Source organism: Chionomys nivalis, chromosome 18 (genome assembly GCF_950005125.1).
Source record: "Chionomys nivalis chromosome 18, mChiNiv1.1, whole genome shotgun sequence".
Classification (NCBI taxonomy): domain Eukaryota; kingdom Metazoa; phylum Chordata; class Mammalia; order Rodentia; family Cricetidae; genus Chionomys; species Chionomys nivalis.
Genome location: NC_080103.1, coordinates 7,850,608 through 7,874,280, shown reverse-complemented (window position 1 = coordinate 7,874,280; position 23,673 = coordinate 7,850,608). Strand labels below are relative to the sequence as shown.

General features: G+C 45.9%; 1 protein-coding gene across 1 annotated transcript; it reads right to left on the bottom strand.

Moving 5' to 3' along the window:
* Positions 1 to 1,558: 1,558 nt before the first annotated feature.
* S100a11 (S100 calcium binding protein A11) lies at positions 1,559 to 21,783 on the bottom strand. Its single transcript, XM_057793845.1, has 5 exons — positions 21,766 to 21,783; positions 21,228 to 21,391; positions 5,995 to 6,091; positions 2,604 to 2,756; positions 1,559 to 1,844 (listed from the first exon to the last, which is right to left on the bottom strand). Exons 1-5 carry the CDS (start codon positions 21,781 to 21,783, stop codon positions 1,689 to 1,691), a joined length of 588 nt encoding a protein of 195 aa, XP_057649828.1. The 3' UTR covers positions 1,559 to 1,688.
* Positions 21,784 to 23,673: the final 1,890 nt, after the last annotated feature.

Genomic DNA, 23,673 nt, shown 5'->3' with positions numbered 1-23,673 from the left:
GTCCTACTGTTCAAATTAGCATTTGCTTAATGCATTAATACATGAAACAAAAAGCTCCTTGAACTGTTTTATGTAAAGCGGTCTAGGAGACCATTTTGAAGTCCAGGCAGCAGATGTATGTGTCCCTGGTATGCTCAGCACAGCACTCTCGTTCTGTCAACCCAAGCCCTCTTCCTAGTGTCCCTCTATCCTCTTCTCTTTGTGGAAAGCAGGCACTCCATGTGGGCTTATTGCTGGAATTCTCAGTATTAATAATTAATTAATTAATATTAAATAATTAATTAATGTAGTATCAAGTTAGCTTGATACTAACTGGTCTTAGTTCTTACTAGAACCTGGTGTCACCAGGCAAGTAAAGATCACCCAGTTAGTTGGGTGCTGGTGATGCACCTCTCTAATCCCAACACTTGGGATGTAGAGGCAGGCAGATCTCTGTGAGTTCGAGGCCAGCCTGCTCTACATAGTGAGTTTCAGGACCGACACCAAAGCAAAAGAGAAACCCTGTCTCAAAAAACAAAACAAGCAAACAAAAAATCGCCCAGTTAGTCTCCTTGAACCCTGATGGGAGCCACTGATTTCTTGTAGCACAGCCAACATGCTTGGTACTTTTCCAGTTCTTCACTGAGGTAATGGTAGGGTTTTGTTGTTGTTGTTTTTAAATACAGGGTGCCCCTGCAGAAGGAATATGGAGACCTTTACAGGTTACAGGAATCCCCCTACTCATGTCCCTCTAGCCAATGTAGGAAGGCCTTCAGAGGAAGCTGTACTCATATGTAAAAAGCATGGTGCCAGTTAGCCCGAGGCACTGACTTTTTTTATTTTGGATTTTTACAGGCTAAAAGGACCTCACAAACAATCTGGCCCATTTTAACTCCTTGGGAAGGGCATGCACTGCTGAAACCTGCTTCTCTCTCATTTCTCTGCTATCTGCTGGCTCCCCGCCATCCATCCAGGCTTTCTCCGTGTAGCTTTCTGGAGGGCTGGAAATGGAGGAATTTATACCAGCTGGAGACAGTCATAGGTGAGGAAGTCCATACCAAACACGAAGCACTGGCAGTTCTTGCCCTGTTTTGTCCCTTAACCTTCCCAGCTCTGTCTCCTGAAATGTCCTCTTTAGCCTTGAATGTTCGCTGCTTCTATCTTTTCTATATCAGCAGTGATATAGAAAATCTTTTCTATATCAGCAGTGATATAGATGATGGGCACTCACAGTGAAGTGGCCATCATCTCTCCTTCCTAGGTCATCTGTCCTCACACAGACAATCCTCTCTTCTGGCTCCCTTCCCCACTAGAACTCAAAGGCAGGACCTTGGCTGTCTGTATCCTCGGGGTCTGTGACACAGACATTTAATAAGTGAATAATGACAACAAATGCCCTCTGCCCAGCAATCTTAGAAACATAACCTGACTCTGGTTGTGTCCTCCAATGGTCCAGATTTTGTGCACACCCAAGAGGCATCTTCACTGTTGACCAGGCAGCGTCTGGTAATGGCTTCTGTTACATTCCTCCTGCATGTCACCCTCGCGCACACAAATCTACCGACTCTCAGTGTACATTAAAAAAAATGACATTGTTTTATTTCTGCTAGCAGGAACAGGCTGCGTGTTATATGAGATGTGGTGGGCTCAGTGCAGGTGTGGGTGGGGGAGGACGTGATGACTTGGTGGCTGGAAGGGAAATGGGAAGGTTAGAAACGCTTCTGGGAACTCATGAGGAAGGAATCATGGCATGCTACGGCTAAGCCACCAATGAGGTTGAGAAACTCTTGGAAATCTAGCTGCCCATCACTGTTGAGATCCAGCTTCTTCATCATGCGGTCCAGGACACCAGGGTCCTTCTGGTTCTGCAAAGACAAGGACATCTTTATATTTCACTTTCTACAGTGTTTTCAAATACGCTGCCATGTCTCATTTTCAATACAGTACAAGGTCCAGGAAAGGGGTTATTAATAGTCCCCCTTTCAATGTGAAGTAACAGAGTCAAAGAGGGGACCTGCATTAGCAGCAGACCTGGAAACAAACCCAGACTTCCTTGCTCCTTGTCTTTGTCCTGTGTTTTTTTCCCACATGTAAACCCTATGGAAGTGAGTGGTTTCAGGTAGAAAATTATAGGACCTGCCTAAGAAGCCTCCTCCCCAGCCCATCTGATCTGAGTCTACACACACACACACACACACACACACACACCACTATCTAGATTTTCATTTAGATTAACTTATAAAGTCATTAGTTATATTTCAAGTGAGTAGGATGAGTGTCCGGCACAACCATGTGAACGGTGGCTACTACATCAATAGTATAAGGATAGACTATTCTTTCCACCATCGCAGGAAACCTTATTGGACAGAAAACCTGATAGGACAGGGCTGCCCTACAGTCTTTGGGGTGGAGGAATAAAATGTAAAAGCGATTCTATTACAGGCCATTTCACATGGTATTCCTGGTGCCAGGCAATTTTATGGCTCACATGGAGCTCATCCCAAATCTAGAGACTCAGCAAGGGCAGAGGCCCGGAGCTAAGGAGAAGGAGGCAGTTGCTGATGCATTCCGCCAAGCTCCTGTTTTGTAGCTGAGCAATCAGCAGAAGGGGCTGGGACAGGTACCTTCGTGAAGGCGGCCAGCTCCGTGTTCATGAAGGTGAGGAACTCGGTTTTGGAGAGTTGGCAGCTGTTCCCATCCTTCCCACTGTACTTTTGGAAAACGGCAATCAGGGACTCGATGCATCGCTCAGTCTCTGTGGGTTTGGACATTTTTGCCTTTGAAGAAAACAAAGACGCAGAGCTCAGCTTAAAACTATCTTGAGGATTATGAAAGCTAGAGATGGAGAGTGCCGGCGTTTCATGGTGCCTCATTTTGGGCTGAAGCAGTTTCTTAAAGTCTGGCTCATTTATCGGGGGCCAGAGAAGTGAAGATACCACAGAAAGTGACATTCTGTGACCTCTTTCTCGGAGTTCTTCTGTATGCATTCCCAGTGCAGTAAGGCGTTCCATGTGAACCTCGGAGTGTTTGAAAACACTGGATGGTTCGGAGGAGGGAGAAACCTTTCTGATATCCTTAGACAGTGTGAGTCAACACATGCATAGCCTGCACCCCCCCCACACACACTTAGACAGTGTAAGTAGATACATGTATAGCCTGGATACACAGACACACACTTAGACAGTGTTAGTAGATACATGCACAGCCTTCACATCCCCCCCACCCCTCCACACACACATACAATGAACCTTGGAGGGACCTATTCCCCAAGAGCATGGAGAGGCTGCTGTGATGATTGAGATGCCACTAAAGTAACAGCAACTCAAAACCTGTGCATTTCTTCGAAGAAAACAAACAGTATTTCTGTAATTGTGCACGAGGAGGAAGAGAGGGCATTTTAGATGTGCAGAGGTATATTCAGCTAAGTGTGGGGATGCATGCACTTGGAGGAAAAAGGAGTTCGGGTTAACCTGGGCTACCTAGTGAAACCGTGTTCTCTCTCTCTCTCTCTCTCTCTCTCTCTCCTTTCTCTTTCCATCCTTCCCCATCTCTCTCTGTGTGTGAAGCAGATAAGTATATACCATTAACTTTACTTGTGCAGAACTGAGACACAAGAGGGGCGCTATCACGGTAGATCGCCCCTAGGCTCTCGGCTCCCAGGTTTCTCTCTGCTGGCATCTGCCTTTGTTTCGTTCAGGTGCCACTCATTTCCACAGGAATGGTTGCTGGAATTTCTTAATACAGAGTTGAGCCAGAGCTGTGGTTGCACCAGGAAGAGTATCAGTTTAAATTGTGCGCAGGACTCCGCTTTTCCCACAGCAGAACTCCTAAAGGAAATTCTACTGGGTTGAGTCATCCCAGCAGGACTCGGAAGGCAGAACCCAGAATTGAGCTGTTGTGCTCCCCCTGGTGGATAAGGGCACAACTGCAAGATCTCTTGGAACCTGCCGGGCCACACCCTGAAGGTTTCTTCTTGAAGTTAATAATTATGACTTGGATGGATGTTAACAACTTACAATTTAGCCTTTGATTTCCTAGATACAAAAGTTGGAAGTTTCCAGGCGGGCTAAAGATGACAAAAGCTGGCAGCCCAATACACACACACACACACACACACACACACAGTTTCTCCTCTTAGCACCTCCTGTCTTTAGGCACGTTACCATCAAAGTCGCAGTGCTGTGGCCCCTGCACCTAGGAACGCTCAGAGCACCTGAACCTTCTGGAGATCAATTCTTTTACACAGTCACAATGGAGATTTAAGATCTCTACAGGGACTTGAACTGAAGGAGAGAAAAGTGTTGGTAGGTTCAGGTACTGGAGAGAAAAAAAATCAAAACCCTGCAGCCTAGAAACAAGTGTTTGCACAACACGCTCCTCCTATCAGAGCTACAATCTCCGTGCCGTACTACTAGTGTGTCACGTGAGAGCAGAAGTTTGGCTTGGAGGACACACTGAACTGGGAGAAGGTTCCAGGCCGATGGGTCCAGCTCTGCTTTCCACGCCTGCAGAGGCTTCCTTCCCCTTCCTTGCTTGCAGAACGGACTGGGAGTGTGGGGAGGTTCTGCCCATTTGGAGGGAGCAGTGGCTGAAGGAAAGGGGCACTGTCCACACCACCGCCCTTCTACAGGATGGGAACAGGGGCAGCAAGGAGAAAACACACGAGGAAAGGACACAGTGAAAGAATTTGTAAGACGCTCCCTAAATAGTCAACATTCCAGGAAAGCCTCCCACTGACTGGAATATGAGAAAGAAGTGATCACACCAGTTCCTTCTTAACCAATGCCAACACTCTTCCTTGGAACGTGCAGGGTCCTATCCATCACCCTCCACCTCGCAAGCTGTTTGCGCTCGGCCTAAGGCGCCCCCGTGTGACGAAAAGAGGAAGAAGGAAAAAATAAGTCGGAAGTGATAAGCGACTGACACACCGAAGCTCGGTCTGCAAGCTTTTTTGCAAGCTTTTTTCTTTTTAAATCAAGGAGCAGCTGCATATATTTTTAGTTCTTTAGGCCCCATAGGGTCCTGCCACTCCTTCTCTGTAACGCGGCAACAAGGGCGGCAACACGTAAAGCGAAGGGGTGTGGGCATGCCTGTAAACTTTATACATGAGATTTTCATATGATTTTCATGTATCACAAAGGATCATTTTCCTTTTAACTGTCTTCCAACCATTTAAAAACAAAATCTATGCTTAGTTTGGTGGTAGGGCAGAAACCCACTTAGGCCGTTCTCCAAAGTTTGCGGATCTTCTTCATTGGAGAGACAAAGGAAAGAAGACTTTCGGGGTGAATTAGTGGAAAAGTCAGAAAAGCTGAGAGGAGACAGGCAGGTGATACAGGGAGTGGCTAAAAAGATGGCAGGGAAGGAAGTAAAGGGGAGAGGAAGGAGCAGGCTGGGAGGGACTGGCCTCCTCCCACATTCTCGCCCGCGGTTCCGCGGTCTGCAACAGGCGGCAGTTTCGGTGCGCGTCTGCGTGCCTTGGCCTTTTGCCCGCGGCTGATTCCCCAGAACTCGGGAAGGCTAAGTTCTGAAACGTTCACTCTCTGGTCTGCACGGACCCCTGGCGACGCCGCCCAGAATTCCCACGGGGTCCCCAGCTCTCCAGCAGGGTTCCCGGCCTTCCGGGAATCGGTGACTTCGGCCGAGGTTTCGGCCGCCCGCTGGGTACAGGGGCGCTTGGCCCCGGGACTCCGGCGACTCCAGCGGCCACACCCAGCCCCGGCTCCGCGGCCAGTCGAGCGGCCACGCCCAGTCCTAGCCCGTTTCTTGCCCCGGAGAACAAAAGTCCCCATTTCTTCCCCCAGGCTGTCATTAGGGTGTAATTTTGGGGCTTCATCTTGCCCTCCACTGTCTCTAATTGCCTCCCATACGGTTTCTTCTTCCTGATCTATTTTCTGCCACGTCCACAAGTTAGTCCAAAGTACATCCGACCCACAGCACGGGTAACTTTGCCCTTTGTTCTTTTCATTGTAAAGGAAGGGAGAAAACATATAAAAATTTAAAAGTTAGGCTTACCAAGCTGGTGAGGAGCGGGAACCGATGGCGACTGCGGCTGACAGCGGCGGGTACGGGAGTGGCAGTGGCGACCACGGTCCGGGTCCCGCCCCTCAGCCTGACTCAAGCCGGGACCGCCCCGCCCCCGCCCCACCGCAGGCCGTGGCCTGTCCCCACTGCCTTCTGAACTCGCTTAGCTTGGACTCGGGCATACACACACCCATTTTCCTGTCTATTCTACTACACTGAAGATATTTAATAAACAGTGGCGATTTTAATTTTTTTGTTTTTGAGAGGTGGTCTTTCATGTCAGGGATTGTATGAAGCACTTCTGGCTTCTAACCCTAGGTCCTCAACATCACGACAAGTCACATTGCCCTGTTTGGTAAAACTTTAGGACTGTCGCATAGAGTGACGCCTCTGAGGGGACCCAGAAAACTGCAGGAAGATGTGAATGGGGCCTTGTGTGAAGGTATCTCTGTGTCCGCCGCCAGCTTCAGCTACTGACTCGTGGCTCCAGGAGGGCCGTCCTCCTCTGCAGTTTCCTCTTTCCTTCAGACTCACAGTTCCTCACACTTGACAAGTCAGGCATGGTGGCTCTGCCTGGGCCCTCAGCTCTGCCAAGACTGAGGCAGAAGATTGATGCAAGTTTGAGGCCAGCCTGTGGGCTACAGAGTGAGTCCAGACCAGCCTGGGTTACAGGGTAGGACCTTGTCTCAAAAGAAAACTAAAATCCAAAGCAAAAGAAACACACGTGAAGGCCCCATCTGTGTTTCAAAATTCTCCATTTCCACCAACAATGTAGCCATTTTTCCATTTTCCTTACTTGAAAACTTGCTACCATGTTTTTTTTTTTAAAAGTCTTTCTTACACAATCACAGCCCTTGTAATGTCAGCTTTATTGTATTGAACCCACCGGACATTATCACACTCCCACTGATCTAGTTCACACTCCCACTCCCCTTTTCCTTTGACTTCATAACTAGGCCCTTGCCCTCCAATCAAAAGAAACATATTTAATCAATATAAAAACACAGTTTCTTGATATGCAGTTCAGAGCAAAACATGATACAATAGCGGGGCGGTGGTGGCGCATGCCTTTAATCCCAGCACTCGGGAGGCAGAGGCAGGCGGATCTCTGTGAGTTCGAGGCCAGCCTGGTCTACAAAGGGAGTTCCAGGACAGGCTCCAAAGCTACAGAGAAACCCTGTCTCGAAAAAACCAAAAAAAAAAAAAAAAAAAAAAAGATACAATAAAGGTAACAAAACGGCTTACTAGTACTTTTCTGCCAACCAAACTTCTGGGGTCAGCGTGATGGCTCAGAGAGTAGAGTTGCATCCTCCAAGCCCAATAGCCAGAGTCTGAGCATCAGAGCCCCACATGATGGGAAAAGAGAACCAACTCCTACATAACGGCCTTTGAACTCCTCATGTGAGGTATGGTGAGTGCCGCCCCCCCCCCGCAGTAATTAATATCGAGATAAACAAGTTTTAAAAATCCAAATTTCTTAGCCTCTTTGTGTCTCTGAATAACCTGGGCAACCTTAATGAATAAATTAAAGTGCCAACTTCTTTTGATTCCGCCGAGAACATCCTACGGGCCAAGCATTGCTCTGGGGTCTGCAAACACAAACACAAGCGTGATATAGTGCCTGTTTTTGAGGTTCTCCAGAGATGGACGTCACACATATGGGGTGGGGATTGAAGGTGACTGCTAGGATTCTTTAAAATCCTAAAGTTATGCGTGAAATTTTCTGCATAAGAGATTTCTCTCCCTAGAAGAAGATATATAGCTTTTATCAGGTTCAAAAGAAAAACTATAGGGGGGAGGAGAAGAGGAGTGGGGATAGGGAAAGGAGAGTGGGGGGAGGGGGCAATATTTGGGAGGAGGGGAAGGGAAATGGGAAATGGTGACAGGTGGAAATTTTAATTAAAAAAGAATAAAAATAATAAAAAAAAAGAAAAACTATAACAAAAGTTACTAGAGAGCCATTGTATATACCCCAATCGTGGACTTGTCCACACCATAATAGATGGAAAATGCCTCACTTACAGCTACTGAGGAAGGGTCAGGCTTGGTGGCCAAGGTTTGCATGATTTGACTTTGTGTCCATTGTCACAAATGATTGAAGTCAAGGCCTGCCAGGGCATGGGATGGCAGGTGACAAAGGCTTTATCCTAAGATGATCTCAGACAAATCAGTCCTTTATCCGTGCAAGTTGGCAATAGAAACACATGCAGAATTTGGCAGGTAGAAGAACTAAGACCTAGAGAGAACTAGGAAGTCAGGACAAATCAGAACTAAAAACAAGACACCAAGAGTAAGGGAAAGTGATGAGATTTAGAAAAAGTGTGCGGGGTGGGGGGGGGGGGCTGGAGAGATGGCTCAGTGGTTAAGAGCCCTGCCTGCTCTTCCAAAGGTCCTGAGTTCAATTCCCAGCAACCACATGGTGGCTCACAACCATCTGTAATGGGGTCTGGTGCCCTTTTCTGGCCTGCAGGCATACACACAGACAGAATATTGTATACATAATAAATAAATAAATAAATATTTTAAAAAAAGAAAAAGTGTGCAGTGGAGAGACGAACATGAGTCAGTTGGTAACCGACAACAAAGAAGGCTCCTGTGCAGAAGGAAGCTTTGGGAAAAAGGATGTTTGGCAAGGTTGGCAAACAATGAGTCAATCAAAAGGGCTAAGAAGATGGGGGAGGCGGCATGAGAATTGGCAAATTGGTAGCAAGAAACAAACATAAGGTAACCCAGGAGAATGAAAGAGCCGATCAGGAAATAATGTGGGAATTCCCACAGTCCAGAGTAATCCTCATGCGTAAGCTGACTTCTGTATAGGGTAGAGTCCATCCCTAAATGGGCACACATGTGTGTAATAAATGTGGTGACAGGATTGTGACCAGCTACTATGACACTGCTGGGAAGGGAGGGAGTGATCCACTCTGGGGGAGTAAGGGAAGGGTTGTGGAAAAAGTGAATTTTGAGTTGGGCATTCAAAATGGATTAGAAGTTACAAGTTGGTGGGTACCACGGTGGAACAAGATGAGGTCAGGCCACATAGCAGCATTTTAGGGTTTCAGACTGTAGCAGTTAGACTAGGGTCCAGTTCTCTGTACTTGTGGGATATTGGCTACACTGATTCATCTGCTGTCATCTACAAAAGGAGAGTTAAGTTGGGAGCATAGCCCCAGCCCCTGGCCTGGGAGTTGCTTTGCTCTGGACTCCAAATCCCAGCATGCCAGGTCCTGACCCCCCCTCCCTGCTTCAGGGTATTTAGGGGGCCTCCTAGAGGAGGAATGCGTGGTTTTTCCGGTCTGCATGGGCTCCCTCCTGTCCTGTCTCTCCGCTATGCGCTAAACGATGGGCATTTTGATTTGGTTTGATTTGACCTAATTGGATTTCTTGCCCTGGCGGAGCTGCTCTTATTCTTTTTTTAAAAAAATAAAATTATTTATTTATTTATTTATTGCTCTTATTCTTATCAAAGAGAATAGGAGTTATTCATGTGGAATATTTAAGGATTTGATCAGTATCTCCGGAGGAAGTTTTAATCACTGGTGCAACTGTAAAGGGGGAAGGGACACGATGTGTGTTATCAGTAGGTGCCGGTCACTCAGGAGTGCTGGGCTTCCAGAGATGAGATCGTGGTAAATGGGAGACAGAAGCAGGCCACTGATGCGGTGCCTGGGAATTTGGATTCTAAGCAGGAGAGTGAGATGATCTTTCTCACTCTTATAATGGTAAAAAGATACTCGAGAAGAGAGAACCAGAGGGTAAAAACACAGTAGGACACTGTGATAGCCACAGTGAGATGGCCATGGTGCTGTGACAGGGTACTACCAAACTCTGAAAAGGCAATTCCAGACTTGCGTGGCCTGCTGGCTAGGTTTTGTTTGGTTTTCAACTTGACATATGGAATCATCTGAAAAGAAGAAATCTCAGTTGAGAGAATGTCCCCATCAAATTATCCCATTGACAAGCCTGCAGGGCATTTTCTTGGTGGATGATCGATGTAGAAGGGCCCAGTCTACAATGCCCAGTGCCGTCACTCTTGGGGTGTGTAAGAAAGTAAACCGAGCAAGCCAGTAAGCAGAATTCATCCATGGCATCTGCTTCACTTTCTGCCTCCGGTTCCTGCCCTGCCTTCCCTTCATAATGCTCTCCTCAAGGTTGCTGTTAATCATGAAGCTTCTGACAGCGACAGAGGCCAAACTAGGATGCTTGGCTGCTGTTTGGGTGTAGGTTAGAGGGGAGGGGAATCAAGGATTTGGGTGGGGATTCAGCTGATAACTGGGCAGGGTGGCAGGACAGAATACAAAGCATGTGACATTTGGGGATGGGTAGGACACTCAGCTTCCATCTGAAGATGAGCAAGCAGGACAATTCAGTGTTGCCAAGCTGAAGCATGTCCTATCTCCAGCCCGTTCTCCCACAGCTCCTGATATCATCGTTATTACTGTACTTTGCTGACATCTTCTTTCCACTTCGTCTTCCTCCCTGAAGGAAGGACAGAGATGGTGCCCTGTAACTACAGCATTTCCAAGACACAGTAGTACTGACAGGAAGGTCTGTGTGTGGAGAGCTGGCTAGGCCCTGGGGTGATGGTGATCTGCAAGGCCAGGAAAGGATCTGTTCCTAAGGTGTACCGCCCAGCTTAACACCAGCAAATAAACAGCAGCTAGAGAGTAGTGTTGTAAGATGTGCCGACACGGAAATAAGAGGAGAAATGATTGGGAATAGAAGGAGACCGTTTGGTGCCATCAAAGGCACAGAGAGGCGTTCACGAGGTGAAAGACTGCGCAGAGCCAGAGAGCAATTGCACACCCACTAAATTTGGTGATTTTCTCCTTTCACGGAGCAGATGTGGCATGTGATAAGGACAAAGGCAGATGGCAGTGGACTGAGGGACAACTGGTAAATGAAGAATGGGGATGGGAAGTGTGGAGTGCTCTCTGAGATGAGAAAAGGAGGAGGGAGAATCAGCCAGAGAGAACTGGGGACCCAAGAGGCAATCTAAAAACTTATAGGAAGAGCTGGAGAGAGTGCTCACTGCACATTTACGAGGACCAGAGTTCAGATCCTGGCAACCATCTAACACACCAGCCATCTCATAAAAACATACTCAAGTATAAGACTCCATATGCACAGGAAAAAATGACGAAGTCCCAGGGGAGTTGGGGGTAGCTGGAATGACTCCACAGAGATGGAAAAGAAGAACTGGGATGAGCATGAAGGGGTCAGAAGCTGGGAGAGAGGGATTGAGTGGGCCGCCTGCACCAATGGATGTATTCCGGTTATGAAATAATAACATCTGGTTAGTCCCCCAAATCCTCTGTACATCTTTGGCCATTCCTCGAGTTATATCTCTTTTGGGAAAATATTGTTTTAGTTCCCTGAAGTGAAATTCAATGGCTTCTTCAGTCAATTTCTTCCATTATAAGTCTTTGTTGATCTGTGTGCCCTCTCCTTTGTACCCCAAGAATGTATGGCATTCAGCTATGTCTGTAGGGCTGATGTTAGTGCTTTTCTTTTCAGTCGTCACGTGAATTCCTTGAGATCACAAATCTGTTCTGCTCATCTTAGTGTTATTCACAGCAACTTGCACATGGGAAGACACCATTGTTGTCCATGGGTTTGAGTGGAATGTGAGTTTTCAGAGCAGTGTTTGTCTGCTTTAATTCTGTACCATCCAAAATTCATGCCAACATTAAATAACCCACTCCTAATAATTGTTTGGTTCTTTATATTTTTTTTAAAAGACTCTCAAGGTATTTCAAAAGGCTTTAAATTTATGTTCCTTTATTTATCAAATTATTTGACAAGGATTTATTGTGTGGGTAGGATTCAAAGTATTCAAAGATTTTTAGAAGTCATCATTCCAGGCTTGGAGGATACTCTAGTGTAATCCGGTTAAGACAACAAGAATAGACCCTTTAAAAAACTGAGCTACCTGAATCAGGAGGTGTTGACCCAGTCTTCAGGGTGGGGCTCTCTCCTCAGCTAGAATTTGCCTCCTAAAGGTGAGAGCTGTACAGGGAGAGCAGCTGGATTAATGCTGAGCTGCTCCCCAGTGCTCTGAGTTCACATCTGCAGAGCTGAGGAATGACCCCAGGATTTCTGATGTCATTGTGGTGGGGAAATAAAAGGAAAGCAAAGGTCGTAGTGAGGTGTAGCTCTTCTCTAATTCTGAGCTTCAAGCTTTTCACGTTTTAAATGGGGCTAAAAATTAGGAAGACAATATAAAAGGGCTCTTTCAATGGGGTAGTGTTATGCAAATACTAATTGCTACCCATGCTATTGCTCTATGAATTAAATGAAGGTGTCTTTTGCAAAGCATTTTGCAGACATAGAGAACCAATACTGTTGTTCTTCCAGCCTCTTCCCTCCCTCGCTTCCTTACTGCTGGCACTCAGAACTCCCAGTCCTGAGACCTCTATGGCAGTGTCAGCTTTCTGATCTGTGCTGGTGAGAATGAGTGTGTGCTGTGCTCCTCTACCGCCTCCACAGTTACACTCCTTCACATTCTTCCAGGCCTCTTTCCTGCTGATGGTCCCTGCCGTTAGGTCTTCAACTGCTGTTGGCAAAATTGAGACATTTTCTCTTTCACAATGCTCCACGGAAAATTGTGACATCCCTGTACTCCAAAGATTTAAAAGACTCATGTCCAGTCAATTGTGACCTGAAAGTGCTAGTGAATTCTTCTCAGAGGTCTCTGTTAGGATGCCTTTCCAGCCACACCTCGCTAAACATAGACACCTGGCTCTCCCCTTCCCCACTCTGCCCCCTGCCCGCACGAAGTAGCCGGATTTGAGTCTATGCCCTTTGTTCCCAAGAGAGCCTAAATGTTTGTCATAGTTACCATTCCATTTCTCTGTCACCTCTATAGCGAAAGAGTCTGGAATGTTAGGCCGGGAGCATAGGCCCCAGTCCCTGGCATCTATCTCAACCCCGAGGCCTGGTCTGAACTTCAAATCCCAGCAGGCCAAGTCCTGACCCCACCCCCAGGGTACTTAAGTGATCCCCCAAAAGAAGAACACATGGTCTCCCTTTCTTCCTCCTGGGGGTCGCGTTATTGCAGCTTCCTGGTTTCCCCCTCGGGGCCACCCTAGAGCGCAGATCTCCCATTAAACCTGGATATTTCTTAATTTGGCTTGATTGGGAATTTTTGCGTCGTCAGAGAGCTCGCATAGGAAATATTCCTAACAGTCTCTATATTGCTCAATTATTTTTATTTATTTATTTTTATTTATTTATTTATTTATTTATTGGTTTTTCAAGACATGGTTTCTCTGTAGAACTAGCTTTTGTAGACCAGGCTGGCCTCGAACTCCCAGAGATCTGCCTGCCTCTGCCTCCCGAGTGCTGGGATTAAAGGCCTGCACCACCACCACCCGGCCTGCTCAATTATTTTTATTTTTTTATTTATTTATTTATTTATTTATTTTTTAGTTTTTTCGAGACAGGGTTTCTCTGTGGTTTTGGAGCCTGTCCTGGAACTAGCTCTTGTAGACCAGGCTGGTCTCGAACTCACAGAGATCCGCCTGCCTCTGCCTCCCGAGTGCTGGGATTAAAGGCCTGCGCCACCACTGCCCGGCCTGCTCAATTATTTTTAAAAATCCGGTTACTTCATCCTGAAATTCAAATTCCCTTGTAGCCCAATTCCAACTATGTTGTTGTGGTGGTTGTTGTTGGATTTCTTTTCACTCACCATGAACTCTAGTCAAGTTGAACTTTTGCTCCCTGTAGGCAGGGTTGGTTTTCCAGCTAGTTTTCTCTGGTCAGAACCAGTTATCACTAGTTTCCAGCCACACTATTGTTAATGGACTTACGGTATCATAGTCTGTGCCCTCAATAAACCAGGTTAGGTCACCTGTTGGCAAAACCCTGAAAGGAGAGTTATCCCCCCCCCCTGCAAGCCCACTAACATGAGGGTGTCTGAAGAGGTTATTCTTGGTATCTCACAAAGAAATACACCAAACTAAGCACAAGCAACCCAGAAAGGCACAACCTAAGGCAGGCTAGCAAGCACACCACAGTGAGAAGTTCATCTGGCTGAAAGACCCCCGGTGGGGACCTTCCCTGAAGTGGAGACCCCCGGACCCAAAGACCAGGCTGAGATCACGGGTCGGATGCAAACTGCAAGAGGTTTATTAGGTAGACACAGGTACCTGCGGGCGGCAAAGTCTTTTGGAGGACTTGCGCACCTGCAGACTGGGAGGAGGTCTTTTTTATAGGAAAGAGGGCAGCAAAAGCAAGTTTACAGAAGCAGAAGCATGGTTATCGGAATGAGGTGGGGGGGGGGCATGAATGGTTTTTCCTCTCCCAGCATGGATGTTTGGCAGCAGACATCCTGTTCTTATCTTATAGATATCCTACTTTGCAGTCATCCTGCTTTGTAGATGTCCTATCTTATAGATATCCTGTTTTCCTAAGCAAATGCGGGTTCTGAGGAGGGGGTCTGTAGGGTCTTTTATGGCTTTTAGTCTAACTTAAGCAGTAGCTGTGCCTTGCCCCACTGTCAACAGCTGGAACTCACAATCTGATGCTGGTGACTAATTTATAATTGGTGCAAAGGGGAAGAAGGTGAGAGAGAGTTCAGTCTCAGGGCTGCGCAGGCGAACATGCATGTACACCAAAATCTCACAAGGGTAGGGCTTAAATAGAAAGAAGAGATGCAAAACTAATGGGTTTCAAGGTGTGACTTCCCTCCCCCAACAACCCCGCCTCCACCCCCAAGACCCCTCCTCCCAGCCCCCACATCCCCTATCCCTGCCATCTCAGCTCAGTCTCTCTTGTAAGGCCTTCTGAGGCTATAAATCTTTTCCCTGGAGACAAGTTTCCTCTCTGGCTACCCCCAGGGCTTCAGCCATTTCATTTGCTAGCAGAAGGCTCCTGGAGAAAAGCTCATTCTGGTGTGTATGTGTGTGAGAATGTGTCTATGTGTATGTCTGTGTTGTGTGTGCTGTGTGTATGTGTATATGTGTGTGCCTGCTGTATGTTATGTGTATATGTGTGTGAGTGGGGGAGGTGTGAATGTATGTTGTATGTATATATGTGTGTGCCTATTTGTATGTGTTGTGTGTATATATTTGCATGTGTGTTTTGTGTATATATTTGTATGTGTTGTAGGTACATATCTGTATTATGTTGTGTGTGTATATTTATATATGTGGTGTGTGTGTATGCTTGTGTATCTGGGCCATGAGCTGCGAGCAGCTTGCTTGTTCTCTGGCATGCTCTGCTACCCTACCATAGGCCCCAATGAGCGAGGACTGAAACCTCCAAAACTGTTCTCCCAAAGAACTCTTTCCTCTCAATTGATTCTGTGGAATATTTGTTACAACATTAGGAAGCTAGCACATTAGTTACATAACAATTTAACCAGAACACACCTTCTCAGACGGCTGAGATGGCTCAGCAGGTACAGCTTCTTGCTGCCAACGTGAGAACCTGAGTTCAATTTCCAGGATCCCCATGGTGGATGGAGAGAACAAACTCTCACAAGTTGTTCTCTGACCTCCATACCATGGCATAGTCAAGCATTTCCCTAAGTACACACACACACACACACACACACACACACACACACGTATGTAATTTAAAAATGAAAACACAACAACAAAACCTCCTTCTCTATGAAGCTTCCCTCATTTTTCTAGCTAAGGAACTGGCTTTTGTTGTTTTGTTTCACCGTCCTTCCTTTTATCTGTACTTTTCCTGTGCCTTGAGAAATAGTCAGCCTTGACAGCCAATCGCTTTCCTGATTAGGCTGTCAATGCCTTCAGGTCAGACTCTGGAGGACAAGGAAACCAGTTAGCTAACACTTGTCCTCTTGCCTCATTGTAGTGGCATTTCAATTGTATCTTAATGAGTAAAGACTGTCTGAAGATCAGAGAGTAAAACAGTCCCACTAATCAGCCCTACAGACCAGGTTATGGTAACACACACTTTTAATTCCAGTAGCCATAATGGCGTGCACTTTTAATCCCAGTAGCCACACTAGTTGCCATAGAAACCAGGCAGTGCATGCCTTTAATTACAGTGGTACACACTTTTTAATCCTAGTCCTAGAGAGAATTATAAAACTGGAGGAAATAGCTCTCAGCATACAGTCTCATTCTGAGATTCTGAGAGGCAGGATCGCCCATTTTTGAGCTGAGGTTGAGGTAAGAGATAGTGGCTGGTTATTTTGCTTTTCAGGTCTTTAGGTTGAACCCCAATTTCTGTCTCTGAGTTTTTATTAATCATGCGTCACCTCATCTCATCTTCACTAACCCTTTCCTGCCAGGGTTAGAGCCACATTATAAGTTTCAGGCCAGCCTGGGCTACTTGAGACTGTCTCAAACAAACAAATAACCAAAAGACCAACAACAAACAGAGATGGCCCCTCTGTTTCTTCTCCTTGAATTTGGGTGGGCTTGTTACCATTTTGTAAGTGTGGCTACTTGATTTCTGAGGTTTCATATGAGAGTGTGATTTAGTCTCTCCAGGCTCACTCTCTTGGGCACTTGGGATACTCAGCACCATGCTGTGGGTCTCTCAAGCAGTGTGATAGACAGACCCACAGGGAGAGGACTAATGGCTATTGGTTGCCACCTCATAAGAGAGCTGTCTCAGCCATGGCTCCTCCAGCCAGAATCCCACTGCCTCTGCTGATCCCATGCGAGGCTGAGAATAGCTGTTTCATGCCAAAGTTACAAGCCGGTTTGTTATGTAGCAGTAGACAGTTGGAATGGGGGTGCTGTGTAGAAATCCCTGTTTCTTCGGTGTCTCCTCTTGTTTCTCACTCAGTCCTTGGCTTAGATGTCAAGGACAAAGCAGGAGGTGGGGAACTTGAGGAGAGATTTGAAGTCTGAAATTATATTGCTAAGCTTGTTTAGAAGTCAGGAGTGTTGAGACCCGCACAGCTTTGGGGTTGACCTAATTGAGTTGACAAGGGATGAAGAAAGAGGCACACACACATACAGAAAAGGTGTGTGAAGAGTCTAAGAATAAGAATATAAAAATGTAGATTCCAGAAATAAGAATGTAGAAATGAAGAAATATAAAGGAGAATGAGAGCAGACTGTCGGCAACTTTCTCAGCAGCTTGAGGATTAACTATTAACAGTGGGTTATTCCACTTTACAACCCAGAGCTCTATTTGCAAGGCTGAAGTGTCCCTCTACATACTCAGGGTGGTTCTGCAAACTGAGGATCAGGTTTTAGGTACCCCATCTCCTCCCCCGCCACTCATGACCAGAAATTGATGTGAGCTGAGTTAACTTTTAAATAATAGAATGTATGCAACTTTTGATGCTTTGGTTTTATATTGTCCCATACCCTTTCCTGCTATGAGAAACTGACAGCGTCAGGGGAGGTGCCGAGCCTTGGTAAACACTATCAAGGTATGCCAGGGAAGACAATGGACTAAATACAACACTAGGTTAACTGAAAAACTCTGTTAATGGAAATTGCAAAGAAGGGCAATTTGTACCCGAGTTTTATCTTGAGATTGTAAAAATTCTTTTGTTATTGCCTAATGTTTGCTATAAAATGAGGAGTTCAAAAACTGGCCTTTGCCACAGCCTTACAAGTCCATCTCTGGCTGTGGTCTTGCTAACTGATAAGCTTTTTGTGCCCCATGGACATTTATTTTGTATTTTTTTTATTTTTTTATTGGAATAAAGTCTGCTTCTGGTTTATTAGACTTTGGTGGTCTGTCCTCATCTTTATGTGACCCCCGTGGACCTAACAGTGTGCTGTGTGCTCTAATGGAGATGCACCACCAACAGCAACCTTGAAACACAACACTATACGTCTGGGTAAAGGAGGCAGGTGTTGTATAGACAACTAGATTTATTCCTGTTTATAATTAGACCTCTGTTTCTCAAGGATTAGGCTATGCCACACCTGTAACTTTAACTACAAATGCCTGTCCCAGGAATGGCAATCTTGTCCTTTTTTTTCAAAAAAGTTAATAACCATCTTACAACCCTATCTTTGCTTCAAAAGGTTGTTATGACTACCTTGTTCCAACCACCTTATAGTCATGTCTTTGTTTCAGGAGGTTGTTCTGACTTATTATGTTTATGTTCTGCCCTGTAACCCTACCTATTTTGCTCACCAAACCTCCCATTTAGAAAACCCCTATACCTTAGCTATAAAAACCTTGTCTTCTTCACATCTCAAAGGCAGCCTGTGTACAATAAAAAAAAATACTTTAATAATTGGTTACTTTAATTAATTTAGCCATGACGATTTTGGTCAATGGTCTTTTTTTTCTCCCAACTTTGAGACTAACAGCTTCTATTAGTTTTTGTTTCCGTTTTTTATTGACTATTTTTAATTAGGGGTGTGTATGTGTGTGTACATGCGTGGGTATGTGAAATGTGAGTCCAGCTGCCAGTGGAGGTCAGGGGCATCAGATCCCTGGAGCTGGATGGAGTTTCAGATGTTTATGAGCCACCTGTTCTGGGTGTTGAACCAGGTCCTCTGGAAAAGCAGCAAACACTCTTAACCAGTGGGAAACCTCTCTAGTCCTTTGAGAATTCACTCAAAATGATCATTGAGACACAGAAGGAGTTACTAGGTGAATAGATGCTTTTACACTGGCCCCATTCCTGGAGCTGAGCCCATTAGAGAGTGAAGCCAGGTATGCTGCAGGACTTGGGGAGAAAGCAGCAGTTCAGAGCCAGGAGTCTTAGCTCTAAGTAGATACTTATTCATCCAGACTTGGCTGAGAGACCCTTCTTTCCTGTTGTTGACCACTGTCACCAGAGGGTTCCCCCAGTGCCCCCTCCCACCTCACCCCCACCATGTCCTGAGTAAGAGACACTATGCAAATCAGCTCATGCATTTCCTGGCAAGCTGGAACCCAAGCCCATGCCTTGAACATTGCCTTGCACTGATAGAAGTTTCTAGGTGGTTGCCCAAAACACCTCAAGAAACTACCCTGGAGTTCAGAGCCTTTTTTTTTTTTTTAAAGAAGGGTGATGGTGGTAGTCAAATAACTTTATTTGGAGGGTTGAGAAAAGGGAGGTAAGTTACATACCAGATCTGATGTCCTTGGCAAGGTAGATCTTCCTGGCCTCCTTATGACTAAAAGCCAAGTTCTCTAAACCTCAATCTGACACCCTCACTGCAGACATAGCAGTTAGTACATCTTTCTCTTGTCTGCCATGAGGATGTGCATACTAAGTTCCTACAATAAATGTTTGGGATCTTGCTGATCGCTCTAACAGTTAATTTCATCTGTGTTGAAGATGCTGCTTTCAGATTCTTGGGTTCAAACCATCTCTTTTGCCTTAGTTGAGATTACAGACACAGCTGTCTACAGACACAGTTATCTTACCTATCACAGGGTTTCTTTGGGACTTCAGCCAGCCCATCCTGGGAAGGTCTGGGACTAGCTGGCTGGATTTGGCCCAGATGAAACACCACAGTACCCTCTGGACATGTGACGGTTCCAGGGTCCATTTGGTGGCACACACATCTCTTTGGGAAGAGATAAGTTCTTTAAAAACAGAGATCACATCTTAGATATTTTCCTGATGCTTCAATTAGCAAAACATAACACACTTCGAATATAAAGAAATGTCTAGGCCGGGCGGTGGTGGCGCACGCCTTTAATCCCAGCACTCGGGAGGCAGAGGCAGGTGGATCTCTGTGAGTTCGAGACCAGCCTGGTCTACAAGAGCTAGTTCCAGGACAGGCTCCAAAACCACAGAGAAACCCTGTCTCGAAAAACCAAAAAAAAAAAAAAAAAAAAAAAAAAATCAATCACTAACTGAGGCTGGGGGGAACAAGAGAAGGCAATGGGATACATGTCACAAAAGAAGACAGGGATAGTAACTGGGGGAAAGGGCACAGGCCAGCCAAGCGGGAAAAGAAGGTGTGGAGGAGGGCGACTTGGGGAGGTGGAGAACAAGGTGCAAGGATAAGTATGTGGAAATTAAATGTGAAATGACATGTATGTATTGTCTTTGAAATCCACTTTTCATTATATTAACCAGAACCAATACACACAGGATTGCTGTGTCTGTGGATACACAGTCACCCATGCCCCACCAACTCATTGGCTTTGGGTATCTTTTCATATCCGTATAAATTTCCATCTTCTCCACCTCTTCTCGGTTGTGTTTCCTGAGACAGGATTTCTCAGAATTCCCAGGCAGACCTTGACCACCGTGTCCTCCTGCCTTTACTCCATGTGCTGAGGTTAGAGGCAAGCACCACCGTGCCTGGCTCTTATTCTTCTTAACAGCTAAGTTATTCTAGAGATACGACATTAAGTGTTGAACGGAGTGTTTGTATTGGAAGCAACTCAAGTTTATTTTTCTCTCAGGAAATGCTCTAGATCATTTGTATGCTTAGACATCCTTGAGGAAAACTTACCAGACCCACCGAAATTCGAGATTTTAAACAATTGCCCCTCAAGAGTTAGTGCGTTTGGGAAGGGAAAACTCGTCCCTTCTTAGGTTTGAAAGCCCGTGTGTCTGCTTGGAAAGCCAGGCATGGAACAATAGATGTCGGAGGTTTAAGCTTGGTTGGAGATACTTGCCGAGCAGTGGCCGCTGGATGCTGTTGGAGACAGGATGCCTCCCTCCTGGATTCCCCAGCCAGCCCTGAGCTCTCAGTCCTTCACCTGGGTCTCAGCGCTCTGTGGGAATCCGGTTTCTTAGTCATCTCTTGATTCAGAGCCAAGGCAAAAAGTGAGCGAACAGGAAATACCCGTTCCTTAGCCCGGGGTTGCTGGAACGGTCTGTCATTTCCCAGTTACATTTCTTAAAGATGTATTTTATTCTTGATTGCATAGTTATTAGTGCCTCTCCTTGTGGTTTGGTGGGTGTGGCTTACTGGAAGAAAGACAATCAAATACTGGTCTAAAGCTAAACAGTTTGAATTTTCAGTGTAAAATGCGGGCAGACTTGGTGGTACACGCCTTTAATCCAGATTTTTTAGTTCAATGCCAGCCCGGTTAACCGAATTCCAGCGTCTCCCCCACTCCACGCCACAAAAGGCAGTGTACATTTAGGAAAATGACTTAGGAAAATTTTTCTGCACTGCCATTGGGTGCCAGTTTAGTGGATTATAAGAGTGTACGCCGGATGGGATGCAGGTATCCTGAGAGTCCGATAGGGTGGACAGTGGACTTGACCCTAGTGGATGCGCTGAGCCACTGTGTGGAACGGTTAAAGAGGGCTGGCTGTTGGGCAGGAAACTGTATGGGTTTTGATGACAGAGTGGAGAAAAAAATGCGCTTACTTCCGCTGCCCGGTGACCTGCCTGGAGCAGAGTCGAGGTATCTTACCAATGACCAGGAAATGACTCAGATTTGCTGAGTCAGCACCATGGGCCCCTTCCCACACAAGGCGAATGGGTGAGTCGCTGGGTCGCTGGACTCTTCCAGATGCGCTGGGTGCGGGGATCTAGGGGGCCAGATATCGAGAAGCGGCAATCCAGATTTCTGCAGCCAGATTCAGATTTAAAGATAAGAGCCACACCTGCAGGCAACGGAAACTTCAGAACCCGCTCCCCCACCTCGATTCCCCGCCCTTCCGGAAGCCCAGCCACAGCGGCCCTCTTCTCCCTCCCCACTCTTCTACCTTCCCCCCTTCAGTAAAGCTAGAGTTAGCAGCTAGGAGAAAAGCTAGGAGAAAGTGCTGTTGTGGTGTCCCCTTCCCCACAGACCTCCACAGGGGAAGGAAAAGTACCCTTGGGCAGGGAGGGCGTGTCTCACTCAGGCCACACTGCTTCCCACTTCTACTAAGGAGGAATTTGAGAGTTAAAGGAAGCTACTTACCCGAGCAAAAATACTCATCATTGCTGCTTGCCATCCGAGTCCAGCAGTGTCTCATCTCTCCTTCCCTCTCTGTCACGTCGTTTTTATAGGTAACATAGATGGGTCAGTGATAATAACTTTATTTGGTGGTGGAGCACGCCTGTAATCTGGGAGGGAGGGGGTACTGAGGTGGGAGGATCACTGCAAGTGACAGCAAATTCCAGGTGAGAAACCGTTTCAAAACCAAACAAACCAACTCCTCCCCAAACCATACATACCTTTGCTTATATTATGCATATTTGAATTTGTGTGTCTAACTATGTGTAACAGATGTAATATATTTTAATTAACTGTTTGGAACGCTTATGCATGAACCTGAAATATATTCACCTTTTAAGTATCAATTCCAGATTTAATTTGTAACAGGCTCTAATTCAGTTTTCTTCGTTAGTTTTTCTTCTGTTTGTTTTATCTTTTTCTTTCTTTCTTTTTTTGTTTTGTTTTTTCGAGGCAGAGTTTTTTGCTTTTTAGAGACAGGTTCCAAGTCCTGGCTGTCCTGGAACTCACTTTGTAGCCCAGGCTGGCCTCGAACTCACTAAGATCTGCCTACCTCTGCCTCCCAAGTGCTGGGATTAAAGGCGTGCGCCACCACTGCTCGGCTTTCTTCTGTTTTGTTGTTGTTGTTGTTGTTTTTGCACTTGCATTGATAAAAAGGCAATTCATTTAAAAAGCCTGTGATGGCTCTGGATTTTTGTTGAAAAATGGTGGCTGTCCTCTTTGTTTCCCGAGTGCAAACCAGTTATAAATAATGGCTCAAATGGTTAATCCAATTTCTTTCTTTACATCTAGTTCTACTAGTTGCCTAGTTACACTTATCCATCTGGTATCTGTCTGGTTAGACAGAAACTACCTTGGGTGCATTCTAGTGTGCGAACGTGTGAGATTGAAGAATAACACCCTGTTCTTTCTGCAGAACGAGATGACTCAAGTTCTTGCACAATACTGTGCTTTGAACTAGCGGGAGGAGAACACCGCATCCTCTGTCACTGATGGGTTCTTGAAAGCTCTTTATGGAGAGCACAGTGGCTACTGTTGTCTGACCCACCTGTCGGCTTCTCTCTAACGCTGTCTTCTCCACTCAGCATTTGTCTTTGGGAGAGACACACAGACCGATGTGGGATTCCCCTCTGTCTGCTGTGAATATATTACTATTGGCTAATGAAGAAACTGCTTTGGCCTATGGCAGTGCAAAATATAGGTAAGTGGGAAAACTAAACAATGCAGAGAGAAAGAAGGTAGAGAGACAGATGCCACGTAGTTGCCAAAGGAGAAAGACGTCAGAACCTTACCGGTAAGTCACAGCCCTGTGACAATACACAGATTAATAGAAATGGGTTAATTTAAGATATGTGAGCTAGATAGGAATTAGGAATATGCCTAAGCCTTTGGCCAAGCAGTGTTGTAATTATTTTTGTGTGATTATTTAGGTCTGGGTGGCTGAGAGAACATACAGCTGAGAGGAAGGAAGATGGGCATCCGCCCACCCAGACAGGGCTGCCACAAGCCCTGAGATGAAAATATCTCTGGAGGAAGACACTTCGCTCTCCAGGGTACTGTCATGTGAAGATTCATAATACAAAATTTCACCGTTATGTGGTCAGTTTCACCATCCCTGCCAGAGGATGCAATGGCTGCCATAATTGTGCTAATTTAGTAATTACACCATGTGTTCTTTGGCCAGTGTTCTTTTTGCCTTTATTTGAAGAAAAGAAAGTTCCAAATCCCTAAATGTGTCCTAACACTGAACTGGAAACTTAAGAAAAACAAAACAACAACGACAAAAATCTCACAAAACTTTTAGGAGTTGGCTTTGATGGTTTGACCATTGCCATTGCAACAGTGAAGGATATAGATAATGACAAGGTGATG

Excerpts from the sequence above, each read along its gene's own strand:
- S100a11 (XM_057793845.1), bottom strand. Across the intron at positions 6,092-21,227 it reads CAGGTCACCGGGCAGCGGAA|GCTGAGGGGCGGGACCCGGA; the intron begins GTAAGCGCATTT and ends GGCTTGAGTCAG. Across the intron at positions 2,757-5,994 it reads TCCCGCTCCTCACCAGCTTG|GCAAAAATGTCCAAACCCAC; the intron begins GTAAGCCTAACT and ends TTTTCTTCAAAG.